Source organism: Candoia aspera, chromosome 1, assembly GCF_035149785.1.
Source record: "Candoia aspera isolate rCanAsp1 chromosome 1, rCanAsp1.hap2, whole genome shotgun sequence".
Taxonomy (NCBI): Eukaryota; Metazoa; Chordata; class Lepidosauria; order Squamata; family Boidae; genus Candoia; species Candoia aspera.
Genome location: NC_086153.1, coordinates 272,705,634 through 272,731,918, shown reverse-complemented (window position 1 = coordinate 272,731,918; position 26,285 = coordinate 272,705,634). Strand labels below are relative to the sequence as shown.

Here is a 26,285-nt window from a genome sequence, read left to right as displayed (position 1 = left end):
TTCTGCCAATGCAGTGATTCTTCATTGCTAACATAGTCTTCCAACAACTACAACAATACCTATATATGTAGACATCACCAGATGGGAGTACACAGAAATCAAAATGACCACATTACTGATACAAGAAAATAGAAGAGCTGTTATGACAGCAAAGATGTGGTCAATTATTGTGAAACAATCACAAATGTTCATGTTGAAGTTCCAAGTCAAGCTAAAGTGGAAGAACAAAGCCAACCTGCTTGCACATTATCTTGAGCCTATGGCCACCATTTCCAAGGAAAGCATCAATAATTTATTTGAAGTCCTGAACCTCATCAATAGGTAAACAAAGGAACTATGGAATGAAATCAAAGAAACTGTTAAGGATAAATGTGAAAAGAAACTGCCAAAGATCAAGAAATAGGAGAAAGCAAACTGGATGTCAGACCAAACTGTGGAAATTGCCGAGAAGGGCAGCCAAAGCCAAGAAAGACAAAGATCTCAGGAAGGAGCTTGAAGAATTTCACAGAAATGTTAGAAGAGACAAAAAACAGCATTAAATAACATCTGTAAAGGCATCAAAGATGGAAACAGGCATGGAAAAACCAGGAAAGCCTTTCAAATGATCTCCAAACTACAAGGTTCCAACCTCAAAATGTTACACTAAAAGATGACAATGGAGAGATAATACGTGATTCAAAGAAGATCAAACAAAGATGGAAGGACTAACTGAAATACTCTACAGTAGAGATGTCAACATCCAATATATCTTAGAAGATATTCCCAATTTACAAGAACCTCTAATACTAGAAGATGAAATTAGATCAGCATTCCAGTCATTAGCAGGTCAGAAGGCTACAGAAATTGTTGGAATATGGCAAGCAACAGAATAAGCGTGTGTAAAGATTCTAACCCAAACTATGCTAGCTAATCTGGAGAACAATACAGTAGCCAATAGATTGGAAGAGGTCAGTCTACAAACCAATACCAAAGAAAAGAAAGTTAACAGAGTGTGCAAACTATTGCAGAATATTTCACATGCTAAAAAAATAACATAGGATCACAGATTAGAGCCCTACACAGAAAAGGAGATGCGTGATATTAAAGCTGGTTTTAGAAAAGAATGAGGAACTAGAGACATTATTGCTGGTGCACACTGGATACCTGAGAAAACAAAAGAATACTGCAAAAAGGCAATATGTGCTTTATTTCTTTCAGCAAAGAAACCAGCAGTCAGACTAGCACCTTGTAGGTTAGCAATAAGGGCCTTGGAAAAGATACTCAGATGTCATGATGTATCTATTCCTACAAAGATCAAAATCATCTGGGCAATAGTTTTCCCTGTAATACTCTATGGCAGCATAAGTTGGATTTCAAAGAAGCAAGAGTATTTTTGAACGTTGGTGTTGGAGAAGACTCTTGACAATACCATAGACAGAAAAGAAAACAAACAAATAGCTCACAAAACAAATCAATTCAAGTTTTTGCTCAAGGCGCAAATGACCAGGCTAAAATTATCATGGTTGGACACATTATGAGAAGACCTAGCATTCTTAAGAAGTCTATAGTGCTAGGAACGGTAGAAGGAAAGAGAAAAAGAAGATGACCAGCAACAAGGTAGATGGATTCAATTACAGCAATGATGGGAGCACCATGGGAAGATTTGAAGCGCCAGGCTGGGGACAGATCATCCTGAAGAAAGTCTGTCTGTGTGGCTGCTACAAATCAACATAAACTTGGCAGTCTATAAGAACAGTAAACAAGTAAATATATATATGGTTATGAAAGAAGTAGTAATTGGCATGAGAGTCAAAAGTAGAAGATCCCATGCCTTGTTATTTTCTCTTTCTTCCAGGCAACAGATTTCCACAAAGAAGGCAGAAAGTAGTTGCAGAAGCTTCTGAAATTAGGCCATGGGCAATGTGAAAGAGGCTACTTGCCAAACTGTGCTTTAAATGGTTTTACCTGGAATTACTGGCTCGTCCTTGTGGTGAAGGAGATTCCCTTTTCACTGTTGGACTGTGCTTTATAACAGAAGACTTCTGATCTACAAGTGCTCGCCTGTTTCCTGCATAAGTAAGGAGGCAGAATGAGAAAACATTTACTGAAAAAGACATTTAAGTCCATAAATGCTACCAATGAAACACACAGGAATTAGCTAACATTCTGTTTAAAAGGACATACAAAAAAACTTGAAAAAGCAGCAGCATATTTTGTATTACTGCATCATACATCGGCAGAAAACAGTAATGGGAATGAGACAGAGACAGAGACAAAAGAGAAGATGGTAGTAAGAGCAGAAGGTGAAAAGCAGGAGAAGCTCAGCTGCTCTGCATGCATTTCTGCCACAAGAACCATCTTTTGATTCAACAACATATGGAAAAGCATAATGCAATATGGGAATGTGATTAGTAGAGATCACACAGTCTTGGTTATCAGTGGTAAAGTTGCCCAAAGACAGGCACAAAATGCTTACTGGGAATCGGTATGTCATGCACAACTCATGATGCAAGGGACCCACCTTCATTGCTTACTGGCCCAGCTTCAGTAATAAGCTCCATTATAGTATTTAGCCCAAATACTGGGACACAAAATAAACAATTAGTAGTATACTGTAAAATCACCACCATTTCTATATTAAATTAGCAGCTTCCCTCATTGCTGATTAAGTGCTATAGGAATAAATCCAGAAGTGGGAGGAAAAACCAACTAAACAAAAATATCAGTAGTTTTGGGAGGGCAAGAGGACCATAATACTATATTCCCTATCTTCTGTTCATGCATTTGCACTGATGTTGCTTCTGAAACAGTCCTCAGATTATCAATAATTAGCACAAAACAGCTGAACATCATCACTTTCACATAAAACTCCCTGTACTGTATTTCACTGCTGGAGCTATAGATTCCTAATCCCCCAACTCTTATCACAAAATTTCTAAGGCTCCTTGGGGGCCTCCATGAAAGTACACAAAGCACATAACCACCTCACATTTGCAATATGGATTTGCCCTAAACTGATTTTAAAGTTATTAGAAAGCTGAAAAGTAACTCTGAACTTCATTCAAAATTAAATATACCATTTTTCTGCCCAAAACCAAAACAACTAAAATGGGAGAACTATATTTGTTGAGAATTCAGAAAGGAGCAGAAGCAGATAATTTTGTTTCTGTCCAATCTTCCTTTTCTTTTAAATTTGGGATTGTGTTCCTTTCAGTTAACTATGTTAAGAAATTCAATATGCATATCCATTAAAACTCTGCTACTATACAATCCCATTACTATTATGACTCTTAAGAAAGACATCTCTCATGTCAATCTGCTCATAAACTGAGACAGACAATCTGCTATCTGTGGACATTCCTACACCCAATATCTCCCCCTGTGAAGCACCCTGCTAATTATTAAGCTTTGTAAAAAATCCAGGTACAAAGGGAGCAGTTTAAAGTAAAGAGCTGGCTTTCAGCCATCTGCAGTTTTTATTCCCTAAATGCCTCTGGTTCAGACATCAACCTGTGGGCATGCCTAAAATGTAGATGAAAAGATGGAACTCGTTGCTTTGTAAGAAGAGGGGGGGAGTTGCAGCAGGATAACCAGAAGAGCACCAGGAATGTCCTGAGGATGAAGCAGGAAAGGGTACTGACAATGAGGGAAGTGGGAGAACGCATCTAACTATGTGCATGTACTTGTGTGCAGCAGTGGTCAAAAAAATCAAGATGGTGATTGCAATGTAAAAGCGGACGGTGCCCCATTTGCATGGTCGCAACTGCCATCTTGACTTTTCTGACATCCCCTGCAGAAGTGAGTGTGTGTGCCCAAGATAGATTACATATGCATTTTGAGAGGATGATCCAGAGAAAGAAAGCTCAGAGTTTGAGAGTGACCTTAGACAAAGTAGATTTGTGTTTGTCAGATTAGAGTCAATCTCAGTCATATACTTAGATTGTGGTTAATTACTTTTAGCTTCATTAATTTATATTTCTGTAAAATTGGTATTTCATGACAAAGCTTACTGCGCTATCTTGTAAAAGCCCCATATTATACTACAACATGCTCATTCACTCAAAAAAAGTGGAGACCCCTCTTTATATATTACTTATGAAAAAGGCAGAAGTACAGGCAAAGAAACTGTCTATGCCAAAGGTTAGAAATACCTTTGGTATAACATAGAACAAGAGATCACATTGAACAGGAGTTGTCAAGAAATGAAGATAAACTGCAGAAAATGAGACACAACGCATGAAAAGAAATGGAAACACCCATCACTGTTTTCTTCCAATGTGTGTTGTTAATAATAGATTTAGCTTACAGAGAAATGTGAGCGGATAAAAATATGCTCATTAGAATGTGAGCAGATGGAAATATCCTGAGGTATCATGCAGAATCTTCACAGTACTCACATTCCTTCCCAGTTGTTATTATTTATTTTACATAAACACACACATCAGTTATGCTATCCAAAGCAAAATTCAAGGCAGCAACACAAAACCAACTTTTGGCCTTTATCATTAAAAGGTCAAATGTTAGCAAGACATCATACCAACCTTTATCCATATCCCTTCCCACTTCCAGATTAAAGTAATCTTTACCGATGAAAATGGAGAGGGGGAAGAAATAAATAAAATCAACATATTATAAAGAAAAAAATGTAATTCTCTAATCATATACAAGAACTGAAAAAGCAAATGAAGTTTCCCTCCAGCTGAGCAACTGAAAAGTTCCAGTACCAAAAAAAAAAAAAAAAAAGGTTTAGGTTCATTAGTAACTTTGATTAATATTGACCTTATTATATATAAAGTAACTAACTTCAGCAACCTATATCTATTCTTCACTCTCCAAATTACTGAACAGTTCAGTCACGACTATCTGCAGGAAATACAAGGGTGAGCCGTGACACGAATACTGTGTCTCAAGTATTTGGATCAGCAATTGGGATGCAAGTACAAAAGGGTAGGATTCACATCACGATATTGCTGCATGTGTACCATTATTTTTGCATCAATATGGCTTGCTATGGACACCTCTGCATCCAGCTTAATTAACTGCAATTGCTCCCCAGAGAAAGATTATTAATATATTCACTCTCAAGTTAATGTTTCCATCTAACAAACATTTATATATAGGGGCCATTAAAAGTTAGCTTTATATGGAAGTGGTTGAATCATCTTTCCCATATTAGTGCTCCATATGGTTGATATAATATTTAACAGAACCTTAGCAGGATAAGCATAAACAAAGCCCCACTAAATATTCAGTGGTCACTGAAGTTCCAGTGTGTATTTCATACATGCCATAGATAAGAGATCTGAAAAATATCCTAAGCATTACCATTATGGGATTCCTATTTCCTCATTGTCCTGTTTCACAAAGCATCTTTCGGGGAGAAGAGTTACTTTGTGACTACTTAGCAATCAATTCTGAAAGCATTAACTGGCAAGGAAAAAAAATTACCTTTCAGACTAGGAAATGGAGTGTTTTTGTCTCTCCCAGCTTTGGTTGGAAGTGCTAAATTAGAGAGACTAAAACTTGTGCTGTGGTTCTTGTATAGGCTACCTATAATAAAAAGAAAATATATCAAGTGATCTAATCATTCCCTTATTTTATTTGGCTATTTATTCAGCTATTTAGACATGAGCTCATTTCTGTCCTTCTCGGACTAGGAAGTTATTATTTGCATTTTTAAAAGATGCATATTAAATATGAAGATACATATAAAGTCATCAACAGAAGGCCACCAATGGGGAATTATTCTCAAAGTCCATATGAGCTTCAGAAGAAGGAGAGTATCTCAGGAATATATTCTCCATTTCAATTTGATAACCTGTTTGTTAATGGCGCAAATTTATGCAATGTCCTTTTTATGTTTTACTTAGGCCATCAATAACAGATTCTCTCTCTTCATTTCTTTTTGATCAGAAGGATTTGAGTCACATTTTGGACATGACAATAGGAAGAGGAGAGGCAGAACAAATAGTTCACTTGTTTTATCTTCTATGTGTCTCTGCCTCGTTAGTTTACAAAATAATTTTAAATACATGTATTTTTTAAAATTCTGTATTTTGTTTCCATCTCATTTTTCAGATATCTGATATAATTAGTCACCACATTAAAAATTAAATATTAATTTGACAAAAGAACGTTACATTCTTCTTTAAATAAGAGTTGTATATCAGCTAGTAATTAAAATGAAAATTAAGAACCCAAGAGATAGCATCAAAAGTTAGTCAAAAGAAACTAACTTGCTTTAAAAAAGTTTTTCTTTAAATCTGTATGTCACTGTTATCTTTTTAAAAAGATTTGTTGCAACTTAGCAGCATCATATTAAAAAGGTGTCTCTCTGTGTGTATACAGTAGTAATGTAATTTTTTAACAAATAATCATTGTTTTTAACAGTATATTTGAGAGGGAGCCTGACAGATCCTCCCAAGGGCAGGAACTCTATAACAAGGTGCTACCACACAAAAGCCCCCTTCCTGCATCTCTACCATTTTTTTAAAAAATGTCAATTGAACAAAAAATATTTTAGAACAATAATCAGTTCTTTAAATTACACCAGAAAACAAACCATAACTAATTAAAATGGTACAATAGACTCAAATGCTTCCAGAAACCATTTAGTTTTTTCCCATATACTTTACAAAGGGTAAACATAACCCAAAGTAATCCAGCTTTAATAACTAAGGTGTGTCTGTTCTTTACCCAAGCCTGCCTGCCTTCTTGTCACACCAATCCAGCACAAAAACCCTGCTGGCTAGTATGGCCAACTGGATATTTAGCGGCAACGTCAAGCCCAAGAACTCTCTCAAATCCCATCCAAAACAGATTAAACCATTACTTCTAAAACAAATACAGCATGGATTTGAGTCACACAATAATTCAAATCAAACTGCGTTTCTCCTTAGAAAGTAATATGCAAGCTTCCATTGAAAAACACAGCTAATCAGGATGAGTAAGATAAATTGCAAATACATCTAAGAATCACTGAGGAGAGGAGGGATAAGCCAATTTTATTACCTACTTCCTAGCATACTATCATGTCCAAAATGGCTCTTATTAGGGAAGGAAAAGAATTGTTTACTGGAAAAGGAATATGCAGCTTCTGTTGTGGCTTGGTGGGCATCTTAACTGGAGGATGTTCAGTTTCAAGGCTGGCTAAAGACTTGTGACAATATCCCACAAATGAAATTAATGCCAGACAAAAAATTCTGTTAAACATGTGTGAGATCTCCATCTTTCTTTTTTTTACCACTGAATTCATTTATTCAATATACAGTAGCTGTACCCACCTTCCCATCCAATGCATATACAAAACTATGAACGACCATATAGCATATTTAAAAATTATTTAAACAAGAAAAAATATTAATATTTAAAGCACAACTCCAAAAAGGTGTAACAGAGCAGTAAGAATTATGCTTAAGCCTCAAGAAAAGAGCATTACTAAATCAGTGTGCCACTGTCCAAAATGACACCCTTGTGTATGCCAACCTCATCCCAGCCAAAGTAAAAAAAGACCCCCCCAATACATTTCAGAGCTCATAAAACTTGACATGGACATTTTCTATGATAGGATATGCTCTGACTACACATTCCATAAGCCTCAGCCAATTCCACCAATAGTTAAAGGTTATGGGTCCAAAATGCCCTATGATATTGTGGATCAAAATCATATTGAGTTTAAAACTCAATTATTCTTTAGTGAAACTGAAAAATAATTGCAGTGTCATAAAAAAAATTCTCAGTAATAGATCATACTGTAACCTAAGTTTATAATTCTAGAAATTGTGAATTTAGAAGCTAAATGCAAATACTAAATTCCCTAAAACATCATGACGACAGCTAATAGGTAGGCATGATGACTATATATTATCAGAGGCAATGGCCATGGCAGCATACTTACCAATACCAGCTGCTGAGGTAGACAGTTTGCACTCAGGTCCTGCCTGGCCACTGTGAGAAGATAAGGCTGGACAAGGTAGGCCTTTTCTCCTGAGTGGAATTTGCCATTTTCCCAGCTACTCTTCATTATGCTCTTTGAGTTGCCTGGCCCAGTCTCCAGACACCATTTTTTTCTAAGATGTACTACCTGAGCTAACCTTTTGATAAAGTCTGTCATCAATCTTTTTCACAAAATAATGTCACCTTCTATTCTCGTCTGCATTTCTCCCGGTATTATAAAAGCCATAACCAGGAGACTGCCACGTATTCAGCAATAGTCAGATCCATAATTTTCATGGTGCCTTAGGATCAACAACATACTTGCCACAGTGTTCTTTTTTCTTTGAATTTCTTCCCCTCTTCTTCCCACCTATTATTTAAATCACTGTGTAAGAAATAAGGATACTTACTAGCAAAAGACATAATACCCCCAAAACCTTCACTGCTGTTGTTGGAGACTGTAGAATTTGGGGAACTGGCATGAGAATCTGATTCTGCATCAGAGTCATTGCCTAGCTTTAAACTGTTGGGACGCAGAGGTTTTGGAGGCCTTGAAAAGAATAGAGGAGGGGGGGAAGAAACACATTATTTGCAGCATTTTGTATCTATAACCAGAGCAGAAATTGGGAAACATGTCATTATCACAAATTTCTCATGTTTAACTACGGCAGCAATCAGGACATCATCACACAAAGCAACATTTACTCTACAGACCATGGCTGTCGGGGTATATACCGTTAAATGAATAAATAATTGAAAATAGATGCACAACTTTATGAAAAAAGGCAAGTCTATTGTAGTACATATGGACAAACTGTACTTCATAGAATGTTTAAAACTCTCAGCAACTCTCTCAGTAGCCTTCCACAAACCCGAAGCCCTCGCCCACTTTTTGCAGCTAATCAGTGAAGAAAAGAAGCTTTAATTTCATTTTCCCTCCCAAATATGCTAAACAAGAGAGAGAAATAACACCATTCACTAGGTTCCCTTTTGTGCAAATCAACCTTTAAAAATGGCTCATCTGGTTCTATAGATTCTAAGTACCAGAAGGTCCACTAAAGTAATCCCATAGATCTTCTTCTCTAAGTAAATTATATTTTTCATACAGGCGTGCAGCAGCATGATCTGAGATTAATGTAAGTTATATGGACAATGATATGACTTTTTCCTTTCTACTGTTACTTTTGCCCCATCCTGATGACTAACTATTGCATAGAAATTACCCACAGATAGCAGAGGACTGCACCGTAAGAAGCCTCCATGCTATTTTTGGTGTCTCTTATGTTAGACATAAATATTATTTCCTATAAAGACTTAGGAGTTTAATGTATATTCTTTTAGCTAAAGAAGAATAATTTTAACCCAGTCTTAAGAATGTATCTGAACTTCAAGAAACTTCTAAGACAATAGATAATACTAAATAGGAAGGGCCAAGATTAATTTTAAAAAACAGTGCTGGATATGACAATTCTCACCGATTGCCATTGAGATTCTGATTGAACTTTGGAGTATAGCTTTCTTCCTGTTCATCTTCCTCCTCTTCTGTTGGGAATCCATACTGTGGTTCAAAGTATGGGTTATCATACTCTCGTTTCTTCACCATTCCTTCTGTAGAGCTCAAACTGAATGAAGGACTCTCACTTTCACGATGATCCACAGCCATCTTGGGAAAATTTGGTTGTAAAGGCAAGCTGGAAAGGTGATTTGAAAATCCAGCTACCATCTTTTCTTCTATCTCTGCTGAATCCACTGATTCCTATACAGGGAACAAGATATAAATTTGTTTATAGCTATAGATTTCTGTAATAGTTGATGTTAAACTACTTTATCATAGTTTAAAATGATAAAGTAGTTTATCATTTTACTATTGATAAAGTAAAATTTAACATAAAACATTCTATTGATTTCCATCACTGTTTCTGCTAAACTGAGTTTTATTACATAAACAACATTAGGATAATCTCTCTGCATTTTGGTCCACATATCTAATAGTAATATAAGTACTTGCATCATTGGAACCATTCTTTTCTGTGGAGACATTTAGACAACAAAGTTTAACTGTACACATTAAAGAAATCATGAGTATAAATGTTTAGGACAATATCTGAAATACTATAGAAGGAATGAGCAATATACTGGATGAAACTGTAACCATAACAATGGCTCTGTGAGCTTGCATGAACTGGTTCTTCTCTGCCTCTCCAAACAGCTTGTTGAAGCCAGCTGCTGGTTGTGGGCTTAGCGTGACATCTAATATTTTTGCCTCCTGCTTACAATAAAAACAAAACTAAAACAACTATGGGTTATTTTAGGTTTGATTCTGTAATAGTGGAGGATGAAAGTTGCAGGCAAAAGACACAAGCAGAAGGCTGGAGGCAACTGAACAAAAGCCATTTGTGAGCTGTGCTGGGTAGAAGCCAGCTGATGCAACAGTATATATTCACAGTTCACTTTGTGATTATTGAGTTATCCAAAGATAGTATATAAGAATAAACTTTGCTGGTACTGTATTACAATGTTCACTCAATTTCTAATATTTCCAACACTGTCTCAAATATTTCTATTCATTATTTCATCACTATCCCAGCTCAGTACTACCCCGAAATTTAAGTAAAGCAGTTTAATTCAAACCACCTAAAATCATTGCAATCTCTTTAAAATGCTGAAGGTAATTTGTAGGTTCCAGTTAAACATGTAGCTTGATTCTCATCATTTATTTATTGCATTTTATAATGCCAGAACCATGGGGTTCAATCCTTAAGCAAGGAAGGATTGCTTCTATTCCACAGAATGGAAGTTACAGTGGAAAGTCTTTCCCCCCACATGCCTAACAGCTTCTCCTGTAGATTTCGATTTTTTTTTTTTGGTCCCTTAGAATCAATGTTGACTCCTAGTGACTGCCTGGCCTAGTCCATGCAGTTTTCTTGGCAAGATTTTCAGAAGTAGTTTGCCATTGCCTCCTTCCTAGGGCTGAAAGACAGTGACTGGCCCAAGGTCACCCAGCTGGCTTTGAGAAGAACTTATGGTCTCCCAGTTTCTAGCCTGCTGCCTTAACCACTACACCAAACTGTTTTTCTCAATTCCTAATGATCTGCAATCCCTTGCTGTTAGGGCTTTAAAAATTAATTACAGCTAATTCCCTGCTTGCTCTTTATTTTTATATAATTTCTATGGCTTGCAAACCCTTTTTCATTTTTAAAAATATTTATTTGCATATCCAAAGATATGGCAGTTAATAAGGCATTTTTACTCTAAGCTATTGATTGCCTGTATCTTTGTCCCTTAAGTCTAATCACAGACAGATGAAAGGTGGTAACTACAAACAATGAACAGTTTTCTAAGAAAAGAGTCTATGATGAATACTGAAATTCCGGTATTTCACTTCAGTAGAAAGCTAGTAGACATCCCATTGATTTCTACCTAATGTTTCATAATTATAACTATTCGCTCCTTTAAAACTCCTGTTTCATTAACCATCTACTCCATTACATACATGATTCACCCCATGGATAACAGTGCTAGGACTACTGCTGGCTGTAGTGCTTGAACTGGACCGAGGTTGGTTATTATCTTGGGAATTCTCACTGTCTGGAGCCTGTTCATCCATATCTCCTGAGTATTCCTGGAAATCATCAAACTCCACTTCACTTGCATCACCCAAAGCTGCATGAGTTAGTGGATCCACATCTGCAGAGACATTAGAATATATACACTGTTTCAGTTCAACACAAATCTATAGTGGCTGATTGACAAGTAATTCAAGAAATTCATGCACTCACTAGATTACTGAAATTATAGGAAGGCAGATTCCATCTGAACACTAGAGGAAAAAAACTTAACAGTAAGAGCAGTTCAACAATAGAATCAATTATTCAAAGAGGAGAAGGCTCACTGGATACATTCAAACAAAGGCTAGTCATCTGCCAGCAATGTTTTTATTTGAGTGCTTTTATTTGGATTTCTGAATTGAACAAAGGGTTAGAGTGGGCCTCAATGACCCCTTTCAGTTCAATGTATCTGTGACAAAACATTACCATTATAAGCATCACGCACAAGGAAGTCCCAATAAAGGCAGCTGCAAGTAACTTTATAATCTCATGTAAAGATCGCTGTGCAAGAAGATTTACAGTATATATTTTATGGACAAATCTTTTTTTTTAATATAAAGATATCTTTGAGTAAAGTTTGATTCCTGGTGATTGCATCTATGCAGTTTCTTGGCAGCATTATGGAAATGATTTGCCACTGTAGAATTCCCACATGACCCCTCAACCAACTACTAACACGGCCAACCCTTCTTAGCTTTCAAGGTTAGTCAAGGTTGTCTAGGTGCTACCACACACTGCGGTACTCACTATATACATGATTATTATTAAATCTGGCCCCATCAGATGACTTATGCTGCAGAGAAACCCAAACCAACAGTGTGCATATATGTTTACACATAGACATAATTCCTCTGTATTCTGTATTGGTGATACCACATCTGGAATATTATGTCCAGTTCTAGGCACGTTTTAGGAAATACATTAACAAACTGAAGCATGGGACAAAATCAAGACAATAAAGGTTCTGGAAGGAAAAAGTTGTAAGTTAGAGGTCTGGAGAAGAGAAGACTGTGGGGAGACAAGATAACTCTCTTCAAGTACCTGAAGACTGCAACGTAGAAGATATGGCAGGCTTGTTCAAAGTTGCTCCAGAAGACAAGCAAGGAACTATGGTTTAAATTATAAAGATACAGATTCTGATTGGACATCAGGAAGCATTTTGTAACAGTAAAAGCTATTCAGTAATGAAACAGACCTCCTTGGGATACGGTGGACTCTTCTTCACTGGAAGTGTTCATTTAAACGATGAATGGCTATCTGTCAGTGACGCTGTAGTAATGGATTCCTGCACTGGGCAGGGGGTTAAACTAAATTTCCAAGATCCCTTCCAATACTTACCTTCTATTATTCTATAGATACTTCCAAGCAGAATGCACAAAGCAAAATACCCTCCATACTCCTGGCAAAATTCCAGCTGTTCACTGAGATGAAAAGTCTCTTTCAAAGCAATTAAATTAGCCTGAACCCTATACCTATATCCAGAACAAATGCTTTACAGGTCAAGGGTACTTACTTGGAGTATCACCATTGATGTCACACTTCATCATTTCACTAACAAAGTCACCAAGGGAAGAATATGAAGAACTGGAATCATCATAGTCCACACTGTCACTCCCACTATTGCAGAGAGAGAAAAAAATAGAAGAAAAATATACCGCATAAGAGATTTAGCAGAATTTGTTTACCATGAATTTTAATTCCCTTAGTTGTACAGAGAACACTCTTCACTATGGCCAGGTAGCTCCTCCTGCCGCTAATAGTCCAGTTCCAATCTTGAATTATCCATGTTGGGGGAAGATCTGTACTGCCTTCCTGACCAGACTGGAAAAGCAGATTTTTCTGCAACCCCATGTCAATGGAAAACACTGAAAGGATGAACAAGAATGGTGTCCTGTGGCAAAATTAAAAACTATGTGGGAATAAACAGACAGTAAGGAGAAACTCCACTGGTAAAAGGGAAACAGTGGAGGAATTCCTAATAAAAATCACTGTCACATGTATGGCACAGGTTTAGTCTAGTGGTCAAGGCTCCAGGGTAGAAACCAGGAGGCTGTGAGTTCTAGTCCCACCTTAGGCATGAAAGCTGGCTGGGTAACTTGGGCCAGTCACTCTCCCTCAGCCCAATAGCCAATCAGGCATGATATGAGAGTTCTAGTCCCATCTTAGGCATGAAAGCTGGCTGGGTGACCTTGGGCCAGTCACTCTCCCTCAGCCCAATAGCCAATCAGGCATGATATGAGAGTTCTAGTCCCACCTTAGGCATGAAAGCTGGCTGGGTGACCTTGGGCCAGTCACTCTCCCTCAGCCCAATAGCCAATCAGGCATGATATGAGAGTTCTAGTCCCGCCTTAGGCATGAAAGCTGGCTGGGTGACTTTGGGCCAGTCACTCTCTCTCAGCCCAACTCACCTCACAGAGTAGTTGTGGGGAAAAGAGGAGAAAGGAGGAGTATTTGGTATGTTCCCCACCTTGACTTATTTATAAAAATAATAAAGGCAGGATAAAAAAACCTTAAAATAAAACATACTGTGCCAATTCTGCGAGAATGAGAAAGAGGAGCACGCTGAATGCCCCAGGACAACTCAAAGAATAGAAAATTGCATTTTCTCCTGTGTCTCATGGAAGGCACCCTCAACTTATCAAGCAGTGTCAGATACGGATGGAGTTCCCAAAATTGCAAACTATGCAACAGTTACTTTTTGGAGAACTTATTTGCCAAAATCTGATGTCCAAGTATATAGTTCAAACCGGCAATTCTCAGGAAATGTGAGCACAATGCCCACGTTAACTACTTAACCAGAGAAGGACATGGATGGCCATGGAGTCTGGGGAGGATTGGGGCCCTGAAGAAAGAGCTTCTTCCACATTGGGATACTCTAATAACAAGGTCCCATCAATTCCACCAGGTTCAAAAGCCTGCTTCAAGAGGCCAATAAGGAGTCATCAGAAGTACCTCTGCACCTATGCTTCTGATGCAGTCTATGACCTATGAGATAATAAGGGCCTTTCTCCATTTGCACCTAACCATATGTCATGGGCAGAAGGAATAACCTTGAGGAACAGGTGGAAGAGCTGCAACCAAGACAACAGTCAGATAAAATAAATCTGAATCCAGGCCACAATTCTAACCTGAGAAAGCATCTCAGACAAGATTCTCCCTAGTTCTCACAAAGATAAAGGGAGGAAGGGGGGGAAAGCATTCAGACTTGCAAGATTCTGTTATAATAAAAAATAATATTAATTTATATGATTTTGGTTCCCTAGTCTGATGCAACTTGAAGGGCTGACACCATGGCACAAACATGGACTAGGAGTGTGGTTTTTCTTTTCCTGCTATGGCCCCATGGCATTTCTTTCATCTAAATCTCAGCGCAGATCATTCTTAGCTGTACCAGAATTAAAACAGTTATTTCTTATTCCAACACTGTCCTAGGTCAGGGTCAAGGTGTATAAAATCTATTAGGCTTTGTCGCCCACTGGACAAAAGTTAGGTGACTGCAGTCTTGGATCAAAGGCAATGCAGGTGAGATAGGAATCTGCAATGGAAACAGCAGATTATATACTATATAGTTCTCTGCTGACTCAAGGATGGGTGGACAGGAAGGCCCTGAGTCAAGACAGATGCAAGTCCTTTTGCAATGGGATACCAACACATTCATTATTCTTGTACCTGCATATGGAAGCACAGAGAAGTGCTGAGCCTATCCTGTCTGAAAGTAAAGAAGTGATCAGTCAGCCTAAATCAACAAGATATCTGATGAAAACCAAACTGTTGGGGACAGGATTCCATTTCCCTTCTATTTCTTTGAGGGAAATCCTGCACAGCCAATCAGCTACCATGCCGCAGATGCCTTCTACATATTCCAACTTAACTGAACACAAGCTTCACTCTATCCAAAGAAGTAATTTGCTCATTTTCCTACTGAGGGACTTGGAACCTCTTTCCTCCTTTTTGGGCAAATATGCTGTCCATCTATCAGAACGTGCTTCCTTTTCAGAGTGGTCCAGGATCTTTCAACATCAAACAGATTGGCTGGAATTCCAGAAAGTTAATGCTTTATTGGTTCTCTTCTTGGCTTCGCTATTCCTGGGCTATCCTATTTTTGAGAGGAGCCTCTCAACCAAGCAGAATGACACTCAACTAATCCTGTTTTGCATCTCCAAGCTGACTTTCTTTCACATGCTATTTGATATTAGCACCAGTCCAATTCTGCTAGGACTGGATTCAGCACTAGAATTTGTTTGTGTGGCTGGAGAGCATTGAAGTTCTGAAAAGGCAGAGTAGCCATGAGCCTGTCAGAAATAAAATCATAATCAAGGAAGCATCACTTGACATGATACCATCATGCCTAGCAAGCTGGTGCTCCATCATACCTGAGAAGCTCTATGTACAAACAGCAATGTTGTCATGTTCCCATTTCAATGTGCTGTTAACATTGTAACGTTTCACATGTCATCTTCTGTTCCGTGTTCCTTCACCCGGGGTTTTTCCATTCCTTCACCCTCCGTTGTTTTGAGGGCTTGGAATGTATGTTTGGGTTTGCGCTCCTGCTCAAGGTTACTTTCCCAGGCGCGTCTAACGGCTTCTAGCACCTGGGAGGGGGAGCGCCCCGACGAGGGATGGGGCGGAACTTGCTCACAGGCAAGGCTTTTAAGTTTGTATTTGGCGCGCTTTTGCTCATTCTCAGCTTTCTCTGTATTTGCATACTATTCCTTTAATAAATCAGTTATCTTTAAGCCCGAGCTTGTGAGACTGAGTATTTGGGATTAGGCAACCGTTACATAAAGCTGAGAATCATTTCATCCATTTTCCGCTAGCCCCATCCAATCGTTGGATAAGAGGGAACGCTAGCAATGACCGAACATCAGCTTCGCGCAAGTGATGGAAGCGAGGATGAGCGGGAGGCGGCAAGGATCCGGCCAGCTCTAACCTCGAGAGCGCAAAGAGCAGCACGTCGGGAGTTGCGGGATGTCCAATTAGATGAGCTGCTGATATCCATGCAGGAGAGCCTCAGGAGTGAACATAAAACTGTTATGGAAAGAGCACCGGGGAGGGGGTCTCCACAATTATCCTGGGAGCCCGAAGTCCCCTTGTCACCGAGGGTGGTGGTAACCAACCAACCCCTGGAAGAGCCGGTCACTCCAGCTCGTATGAGGGCATTAGAGGATAAAATGGATCTAATAGTGACAATCCTTAAGGATCTACCCAGAGATGCAGAGCCCACCCCGGAGGATTGGGAGGAAGAGCCGTCACAGTACCCCAGGCATAGTACCCTACCAACCAGGGGGAGAAGCAAGACTCGATCAGCCCGTCAGGCAGGGGGGCGAGAGGCAAGACCTCCTAGGGATTGGCCACCCATGGGGGCTCGGCGTACGCTGACATTTGCGGAACCGCCACAGCCAGCTGAGCCGGCAAGAAACTTCCCACCATTTGGAGTGAAGTTCGATGGGGATCCCACTACGCTCTCCTTCTTTATCACTAATGCCAAGCATTATATGGAAGATTGGGGCCGGAACTTTCGGTCAGAACATGGCAAAATCAATTTCATTGCCAACAAACTGAGAGGAAGGGCAGCTGATTGGTATGTACAACTGTGCCAGGCTGAGGCAACTGAGTTAGAGGACTTCGATGACTTTTTGTGGGCACTTAAACAGCATTTCGAAGACCCTCTAGCCCAAGAAACAGCTAAAAATGCCCTGAGGAAACTCTACCAAGGGTCCCTCTCGGTTGCCAATTATGCGTTGGAATTTAAAGCTTTGTCAGGGAAAGTGGAAGACTGGTCTGAGCCAACCTTAATTGAAATGTTTAAGCAGGGGCTAGAACCAGAAATCCTTCGCTGGGCACTAGGAAGAGATGATCCCAAAACGCTGTACGGGTGGATTCAGTTGGCGGGCAGCGCAGAAAATGCCCTGCAAACCTATGCCCATACCAAAGAGCTTAGACAATCGCGTCTTGCTAGAGGAGCGCGCACATCTGGACTTGCCAGCCGCCCCAAACCGAAAACCTGGGAAGAAGAAAGGGAACGACGATTCTCCAAAGGTCAGTGCCTAAGATGTGGGAAAGAAGGGCATCGAGCCACGTCGTGCCCGAGACGCCGTCCAGAGGAACGACAGACGAAACCTACAGTAAAGTCGCCTGCTCCTGCTCCACCGCGGAAACTGAAAGCGGCCGTCGCAGAACTGGACCCCCCAGAACTACCCTTCGGAGAAGAGGAAGAAGAGTTGCAATTCGAGCAGCCGGCGGGAAAAGCCTACCACCTGCCCTGAAGGGCGCCCTAGGGCAGGTGGAAGAAACCGGGCGTAACCACGATTCGGTGAGTGGAAATTTCCCCACACTGACTGTTAAAGTTAAACTGAGCTCAAAAACCAAAACTGTGGAAGTTTGGGCCATGCTAGACTCGGGCTGCTCCCGTTCCCTTATGCACCCTGATGTCGTAGCGGCTCTGGAACTGCCCACGTTTCCTTTGCCAAGACCTATGATCTTCACCCAATTGGATGGAACTATGGCGGGAGGGAAAGCAGTCAATCATTCCACTGGACTGGTCGCCTTGCAGATGGGCTCCCATCAGGAAAAGCTGCCATTTGTGGTAGCTCCAGTGGGGGGTCCTCTGGTTATTTTGGGGATGCCTTGGTTTGTGCAACAAAACCCTTTTATCAACTGGCTACATAGAACTGTGACTTTTAAAGATGGATTTTACAAGGTACCCGAAAAAGACCTACTGGAAGACATGGAGGGTGGAGGGGTAGCGTATACTACTGTGCAAACGCTTCAACCTCTTGAGGGACTACCCAATCAGTATCAGGATTTTGCTGAGGTATTTGGGGAAAAGGAAGCAGATCGCTTGCCACCCCACCGAAAAATGGACTGTGCCATTGAATTTTTACCAAATGTAAAATTGCCTCACCCAAAAATATACCCCATGTCTCCCAAAGAGCTCACTACGCTAAGGGAGTTCATTGACAAAAACCTGGCTAGGGGTTTCATTGAGCCGGCTAATTCCCCGGTAGGAGCCCCTGTCCTGTTCAGGCCAAAAAAGGATGGGTCATTAAGGCTTTGTACCGATTTCCGCGGGCTCAATGCGGTCTCAATATTAAATAAATATCCTTTGCCCCTGATCAAAGATATGTTATCACATCTGGCCAGAGGCAAAATCTTCTCAAAACTGGATTTAAGAGACGCCTATTTTCGTATTCGCATAAGGGAAGGGGATGAGTGGAAAACAGCATTTAACTGTCCTCTTGGGGCTTTCCAATACAAAGTCTTACCCTTTGGTTTATCCGGAGCACCTGGGGTCTTTATGCAACTAATCAATGAGGTCTTGCATGACCACCTATTTAAGGGGGTACTGGTATACTTGGATGATGTATTGATTTATACTGAAACCATGTCAGAACATATCCACTTGGTGCGTCAGGTACTGGCTAAATTGAAAAAAGCAGAGTTGTATGCTAAACTGTCAAAATGTGCCTTTCATCAGTCACAAATTGATTACCTCGGCTATCGAATTTCAGCTAAGGGCATTGAAATGGACCCTGCAAAAGTAGAAGCTATTGTGGCATGGGAGCCTCCCCATACCAGGAGACAATTACAAAGTTTCCTTGGATTCGCTAATTTTTATCGGGCATTCGCCCAAAATTTTGCTGAAATTGCCCTCCCCCTTACTGAACTGTTAAAAACCAAAGGACAGGGGGATACGCGACGTTCAAAGAACCCAGGCGCGCTCCTTAAATGGACTCCTGCCTGTCAGCAGGCGTTCGAAGCGCTCAAACAAATCTTTACCACAGAGCCAATTTTACAGCATCCAGACCCCTCTAAACCCTTCGTTGTACAAGTCGATGCTTCTGATTTCTCCATAGGAGCAATCTTGTTACAATCTGACCACTCTGGCGCCTTGAAACCCTGTGCTTACCTCTCTCGCAAATTCACTGAAACCGAGAGGAGATGGCACGTTTGGGAAAAAGAGGCTTTTGCTGTAAAAACGGCTTTAGAAACGTGGCGACACCTATTGGAAGGCACTTCCAACCCTTTTGAAGTCTGGACTGACCATAAAAACCTGGAAGCTCTAAGCACCAGTCGAAAACTCAGTCCCAAACAGCTGCGCTGGGCTGAGTTTTTCAGCCGCTTCGACTTCACCCTTAAGTTCATACCAGGCAAGAAAAACTTTTTAGCTGATGCACTCTCCCGCAGACCCCAAGATGCTGGCCCAGGGCCAACGGTCCAAGGCACCGTCTGGACCGACAAACAATTAAGTTTGGCAGCGGTGACTCGCAGCCAGACCCGAGTGCAATCAACGCAACCTCCAGCCGCTCTGCCTTCCAGCCGCTCGCCGCGCTTGTCAATTCCATCCGATTTGCAACAACAGTTGCTTTTCCACCTTAAAACAGATACTTGGTTACAAACCAATAGAAACAGTTTAACCTTCACTGACGATCTTGCCTGGCACAACGATCGCCTCTATGTACCCGATGCTATGCGAAAAACCATACTCCAGCGCTGCCACGATGACAAGCTGGCTGGACATTTTGGCTATGTAAAAACTCTGCACCTTGTTCGCCGGCAATTCTGGTGGCCAACTTTACTCAAAGACCTGAAGGCATATATTACTGCTTGCCCTGTATGTGCGGCGATAAAGCGCAAAACAGGCAAACCCCAAGGTCTCCTTCAACCCGTCGCCACCCCATCTGTCCCCTGGCAGGACATTTCCATGGACTTTATCGTTGATCTACCCCCTAGTCAACGCAAAACTGTCATTTGGGTGGTCAAAGACTTTTTCTCCAAACAAGCCCACTTCATCCCATGCGCTTCTATCCCCACCGCACAACAGCTGGCACGCCTCTTCCTCATCCACGTGTACCGCCTCCACGGTATCCCCGCCCATTTGGTGAGTGACAGAGGCACACAATTTACGTCACAATTCTGGCGGGCATTTTTAAAACTTTTAGGCACCAAACAGTCACTTTCCACCGCGTGGCATCCGGAAACGGACGGATCTACAGAGGCGGTTAATTCTACACTGGAACAATATCTCAGGGCTTTTGTTAACTACCAACAGGACAATTGGGTTGACCTACTCCCATTTGCAGAGGTCGCCTACAACAATGCCGTTCATCAAACCACTGGTCAAGTTCCTTTTAAAACAGTTTTTGGACGTGATTTTGTTCCTATTCCTGAACTTCCCCATCCACAACCGCTGCCAGCTTCCCTTACTGACTGGGCGGACTCTCTCAAGCAATCATGGCTTAATATTCAACAAGCTCTCCTCCATGCCCAGGCTACTTATAAACGCCATGCCGATGCAAAGCGTTCCCCAGAACCATCTTTTACTGTCGGAGATAAAGTCTACTTGTCAACTAAGTTTATCAAATCCCCACAACCCTCCAAGAAACTTGGCCCTAAATTTGTCGGACCTTTCCCAATTATCGCCCAAATTAACCCTGTTACGTTTAAACTTGATTTGCCTCACAACCTTAAACGTTTACATCCTGTTTTCCATTGTAGTTTACTCAAGCCCTACCTGCCGTCGGACCGCTGGCATCCCCAACCCATTCCACCACCTCCGCTCATGATCGACAACCAGCAACACTTCGAGGTGACATCCATCCTCGACTCCCGACGCCAGCGCTCCGCTTTACAGTACCTCGTCCGCTGGAAACATTTCCCTCATCCTGAATGGGTTGCTGCTCCAGACGTGCTTTCCCCTCGTCTGCTAGCCCAATTTCACTCTGCCTATCCTGACAAACCTGCTCCATAGTCTTTCTTTAGGGGGGCAATATGTCATGTTCCCATTTCAATGTGCTGTTAACATTGTAACGTTTCACATGTCATCTTCTGTTCCGTGTTCCTTCACCCGGGGTTTTTCCATTCCTTCACCCTCCGTTGTTTTGAGGGCTTGGAATGTATGTTTGGGTTTGCGCTCCTGCTCAAGGTTACTTTCCCAGGCGCGTCTAACGGCTTCTAGCACCTGGGAGGGGGAGCGCCCCGACGAGGGATGGGGCGGAACTTGCTCACAGGCAAGGCTTTTAAGTTTGTATTTGGCGCGCTTTTGCTCATTCTCAGCTTTCTCTGTATTTGCATACTATTCCTTTAATAAATCAGTTATCTTTAAGCCCGAGCTTGTGAGACTGAGTATTTGGGATTAGGCAACCGTTACAAATGTCTACTGCACCATTTTCCCCCATCTTACTAGGGTCAGAAAATTTTGAATTAATTAGTGTCCAAAATTTCTCCAAAGTATTGCAGGCACTGAGCCTGTCTCAAGATGCTGTTTTCCCAGTTTACCATAAATTAGTGGTGTTTCAGGCAGCCTCAGGTGATCTAAATGCATTTCTGCATGTATTAACATGTCAACTAATTAAGGAAAAATAAAATTTTCTCTAGTCTGCAGGTTTGTCATTACTATTAGTATTTTGGTGAACATCCAAAGGACTGGAGCTTAGAATGAATGGAAGAGTTCTGTACTGATAGCAATTATTGTTGTAGCAGAACCTTAGGAATTTTCTATGTTCTTCCTTATTGGAACATGAAGGTAGGTCTCTGGTAGATCTATAGAAGTTGTCTTGCATGCTGATAGAAGCAAAATTTTACTTCAGTGTTTCCATACAATCTCTTGCCAAGTGATCTACGACAGCTTCTATGTCATCATTCTTTTAAAGCATTAAAAATAAAATACAGTTGATCCAGATTTGTAGGATCTCTTTGGCACTACTTTTTTGCATTGTTCTCTCATACCTGGTTGTAGCCTTGAGAAATTCCTGATGTTTTGATACTCATGTTGCATAAGGAAAGGCTTCAGACATCATATTTGTTCCAGGGCATAGCTCTGGTCACTGTCTCCCTCTTTTGTCTGATTGGTACAAAAAGTGGGAAAATTCTTGCAGTCAACCCCTGATGGGTGCCTGATTGACTCGACTGCCAGGTCAAGAGTTTATGGTTTAATGCTATAGATGAACCATACATATGGAAAACTCATTTGTAAAAAAAGCAAAAAGATGGAAAAAATGGAAGCCAGAGTGATCAGAAAGAGTTCAGTAATAGACCCTGGTAGTTGTATATTAGGTTTTTGGAACCAAGAAAAACCTTTTTATTCTCCCAAGCTTTAAAAGGCCTTTCAAGAGCTTTTAGAACTAGATTTGCTACTTTTTTGTTGTTTCAACTATATTTTTATTGATATTTGTTATAATTTATCTGAAATGTGTCCCAGAAACTGATGGAGAGCACAAAGACATAAACAAAGAAAATAATTCTTACAAAGAAATTACAAAGTTCACTGAAGACTGGTTGCATGAGGTTGCATTCCACTCCTTACTAACCTATCATCAGTAGGATCTGAATCTGTTTCTCTTTCAGCCGGGACACTCAGTGCTTCAGCTAGCTGAGAATTGCTGTCATAGACACGATAATGGATTGGCTGCAGTTGATGAGCATACCACTTTGGCTTATCACCGATCAGAGTTGGGTCAAACATATCTGTAAAAGAAGCAAGAAACAAGTAATTTGCCTAATGCCACATTAATATTAACATTCCAAGCTACATTAACATTCCAAAAACCAGACAAAATATTGAAAATAAAAATATTTCAGGCCTGAATAGGTATTTCAGATTCTTACTGGGAAGACAAATTCTATCACTGAACAGGTAAGATTTAAGATATACTGGGCAGTTAATTTCCCAGCAATATTTTTGTATCAGAACATCCAACATTAATATAAATCGGGTTAACAATTCACGATCAACACTTACTGTTGTGGATTCTTTGGAAAGCATAATTAGTGGGATTGAGAGACCATTCCCCAAAGTATTCTACTGCCTGTGTCTTGGACAATTTATCTGCAAAGGGTGTCTGCTTTGGTCGTGAAGCTAAAAAGGAATTGGCCTGAAATGCAACCACAGGCCGGGGGAAGAGGCGAAGTGTGCGGGTATGCATCTGGAATCCTTGTAAAACATTTGGTGAATTGAAGAATCTCACCATAGCAACCCTTTAAAAGGAAAGATAGGTAATTCAGCAAATAGCATGAAAAATGAAAAGGCACAAAGCATTCATGTATCACCAAAAAACTAATGCTGCTGCACCTCCAATAAGGAAATAGCAAAGGAATAAGTTTACTTATTCACTCTAATAATCACCAAATTGATTCCAGTCCAAAAGACATCAAATGAAGGTGTGCTCTCCATGCAAAACAGAAGCATTTTTCTACCCTTAACATGCTGCATTCAAGACATTGCCCACTTTTTCTAAAACAAAATTATGAAGTGAGCTGTAGCTCACAAAAGATTATGTTGTTTAATAAGATTTGTGAATCTGAAAAAGTGCTACTAGACTCCTGATTTTTGGTTAATACAGACTAACATGGCTCTCCTACAATGTCAGTATCATTTTGTAACTTTCTTTGCAGAGCCCAGAATATAGTATATAAATACAATCTTAAACCAAGACAGCAGCTCTGAAGGAAGTTACCTATTTTGTAACAGCTATCACAAATTCAGATAGTCCTTGACTTACGACCACAATAAGGACCTGAAAATTTGTTAAGCGAGGCAGTTGTTAAGTGAGGCATCACATGACTGCACCTGATTTCATGACATTTTTGTGGTGGTCGTTAAGCAAACCATGAGGTTCCCCATTGATTTTGCTTGTTGGAAGCTGGGAAGTCACGACTGGCGATCACGTGACCCTGCGATGCTGCAACCATCATAAATACATGCCAGTTGCCAAGCATTTGAATTTTGATCACATGACCACCGGGACGCTGTGATGGTCCTAAGTGTGAGGACCAGTCATAAGTCACTTTTTCCAGGGCCATTGTTAACTTTGAATGGTCATAAGTTGAGGACTACCTGTATCTACAAAGTAGCCACATTTCATAGAACACAGTGTTACAATAGGTTTATCCTAAGTTTTCATAGATAACCATATGTATATTATTAGAAGGTAATATAATTTTGGTTATCTTTTATTGTTAAATGGAGCACCAGACCTTCCCACCTAATTGGAAGTTTATTATTTACATTCAGCAAAAACACAGTGCTTCATCTCACCTAGTGGCCACATCCACTGAATCTACATCATTGCCATAGATCAGTGGGTTGAACTCTGTGGACGGTGTGGACTGCAGGTCATTCTGAGGTCTTCCCAGAAGCAGTGGGATTTCTTGACTTTCATGAAACTTTTCTAGGTTAAGAATAGGCTGGGTATTCAAACTCATGCTGGCCAAAGCCTGAAGAGCAATACATTACAAACATAATAAACAAAAATGGCATTCTTAATTCAGCCTTGTTTCATGGGCAATCATAACCTGAGTGTAATATTCTGATACCCTGGGATCATGAGACCTCAAGTAAGAACAAACTTGATCCTTCCTCTTCTTAATTGTTCATCTTTTCTCACATTTGAATAAAAAGGGGAAAATACACAAACTACTGTAAATGTTCTTATACAAAAAAAAGTTGCATGCAAAATATTCACAAAATCAATTAAATTTAATCAGAAATTGTCTGCATTTTTTAAATTTACCCTTTCACCTATTGAAGCATTTTCAGAGAAAAAGAGAAAATCTTAGTACCATTTTTTAAAAACATATGAAATGCTGTGAGATTCATTTATTTAAGAAACTATACAATACTCCAGGCTCAATAGCCTTGGAAAATAAACAAAAAGTAATCTAGGATTTAAATTCCTCTCTAAACATATTGTAAAAAAATTAGGAAATATGTTATTTTATTAACTTAGCTATTTAAGAAAGAAGATATGTGAAATGTGAAATAAACTGTATCAATAGTATCTTGTTATGTCCTAAAATACAAAAATTATATTCCACAGTTTTGTTTAAAAAGGACTTTTGGTGGGGAGTGCCTTCAAGTCAGTGTTGACTTCTGGCGATCGCCTAAACTAGTCCCTGCAGATTTCTTGCCAAGATTTCAGAAGTGACTTGCCGTTACCTTCTTCCTAAGGCTGAGAGAGAATGAATGACTTTGTGCCTAAAGCAGGACTAGAACTTACGGTCTCACGGGTTCTAGCATGGTGCCTTAACCACCACATCAAACTGGCTCTAAAAAAGGACTTATTCTGCAATAATTACTGTACTAATAAGAGAGTATGATCTTAACAACACCTTTTGAACCTCACAACTTTAGGCACAAACTGCATGCTGAATATGAATGTTGGATTCAACTTACGGTTTCAACTTAAAACTGCCTTAGAGCATGGGTGCCAGGTACCTCTGGACCATCTACTTCCAAATCAATCTATCTAAATGCTAAGAATATCCATTTAGAATGCACACACCATCAGATATAAGGCAGGTGGCAACAAAAAGACCTTTTCATCTGGTGAGAAATACACTCTGTAAAGAAGCTCAACTAGAGTTCCCTTTTTAGGCATTTATTAAAACAGTTTTTCCCTCCAAAACATTTTAATTTTAAACACTAATGATTTTATGATACAAAAATATGTATTATCAAAGTATATTTTATTACAATTTTTATTTTAAACTGTACTGGAAACTCACCTGGAATATGCTTTTATGAAGGATGGTATACAAATGCATTAATTGGATTAATACACATTAGTATTATTAATACAGATTAACATTACTGGGTAGTTATTTCTTGTTCTGAATTCTTAACTCAGCCAATTTGTTCTGAGATCCCAATTTTGCACTTTTAAAAGGAGCAGAATTAATGCATTCTCCCCTATACAGTTAGCCAGGGAAGCCTAGATTATGTAATGGTTGCCCTAGCCCCAAATACTCAGACTCACAAGAGGC

General features: G+C 40.0%; 1 protein-coding gene across 17 annotated transcripts in view; it reads right to left on the bottom strand.

Moving 5' to 3' along the window:
- The window catches only part of MADD (MAP kinase activating death domain), a 112,811-nt gene that overhangs the window by 50,971 nt on the left and 35,555 nt on the right, over nt 1-26,285 (bottom strand). For 11 of the 17 annotated variants that reach the window (XM_063289714.1, XM_063289716.1, XM_063289717.1 and 8 more), the window contains 9 exons: nt 24,559-24,737; nt 23,263-23,498; nt 22,832-22,988; nt 13,036-13,139; nt 11,408-11,601; nt 9,390-9,670; nt 8,325-8,464; nt 5,428-5,529; nt 1,945-2,047 (listed from right to left, as the gene is read on the bottom strand). In XM_063289714.1, the coding sequence (XP_063145784.1) occupies nt 1,945-2,047; nt 5,428-5,529; nt 8,325-8,464; nt 9,390-9,670; nt 11,408-11,601; nt 13,036-13,139; nt 22,832-22,988; nt 23,263-23,498; nt 24,559-24,737 (1,496 nt within the window). Of the gene's footprint in view, nt 1-1,944; nt 2,048-2,500; nt 2,561-4,520; nt 4,560-5,427; nt 5,530-8,324; nt 8,465-9,389; nt 9,671-11,407; nt 11,602-13,035; nt 13,140-22,831; nt 22,989-23,262; nt 23,499-24,558; nt 24,738-26,285 lie in introns of all 17 variants that reach the window. The other 6 variants (XM_063289710.1, XM_063289711.1, XM_063289713.1 and 3 more) reach the window with 3 other exon arrangements.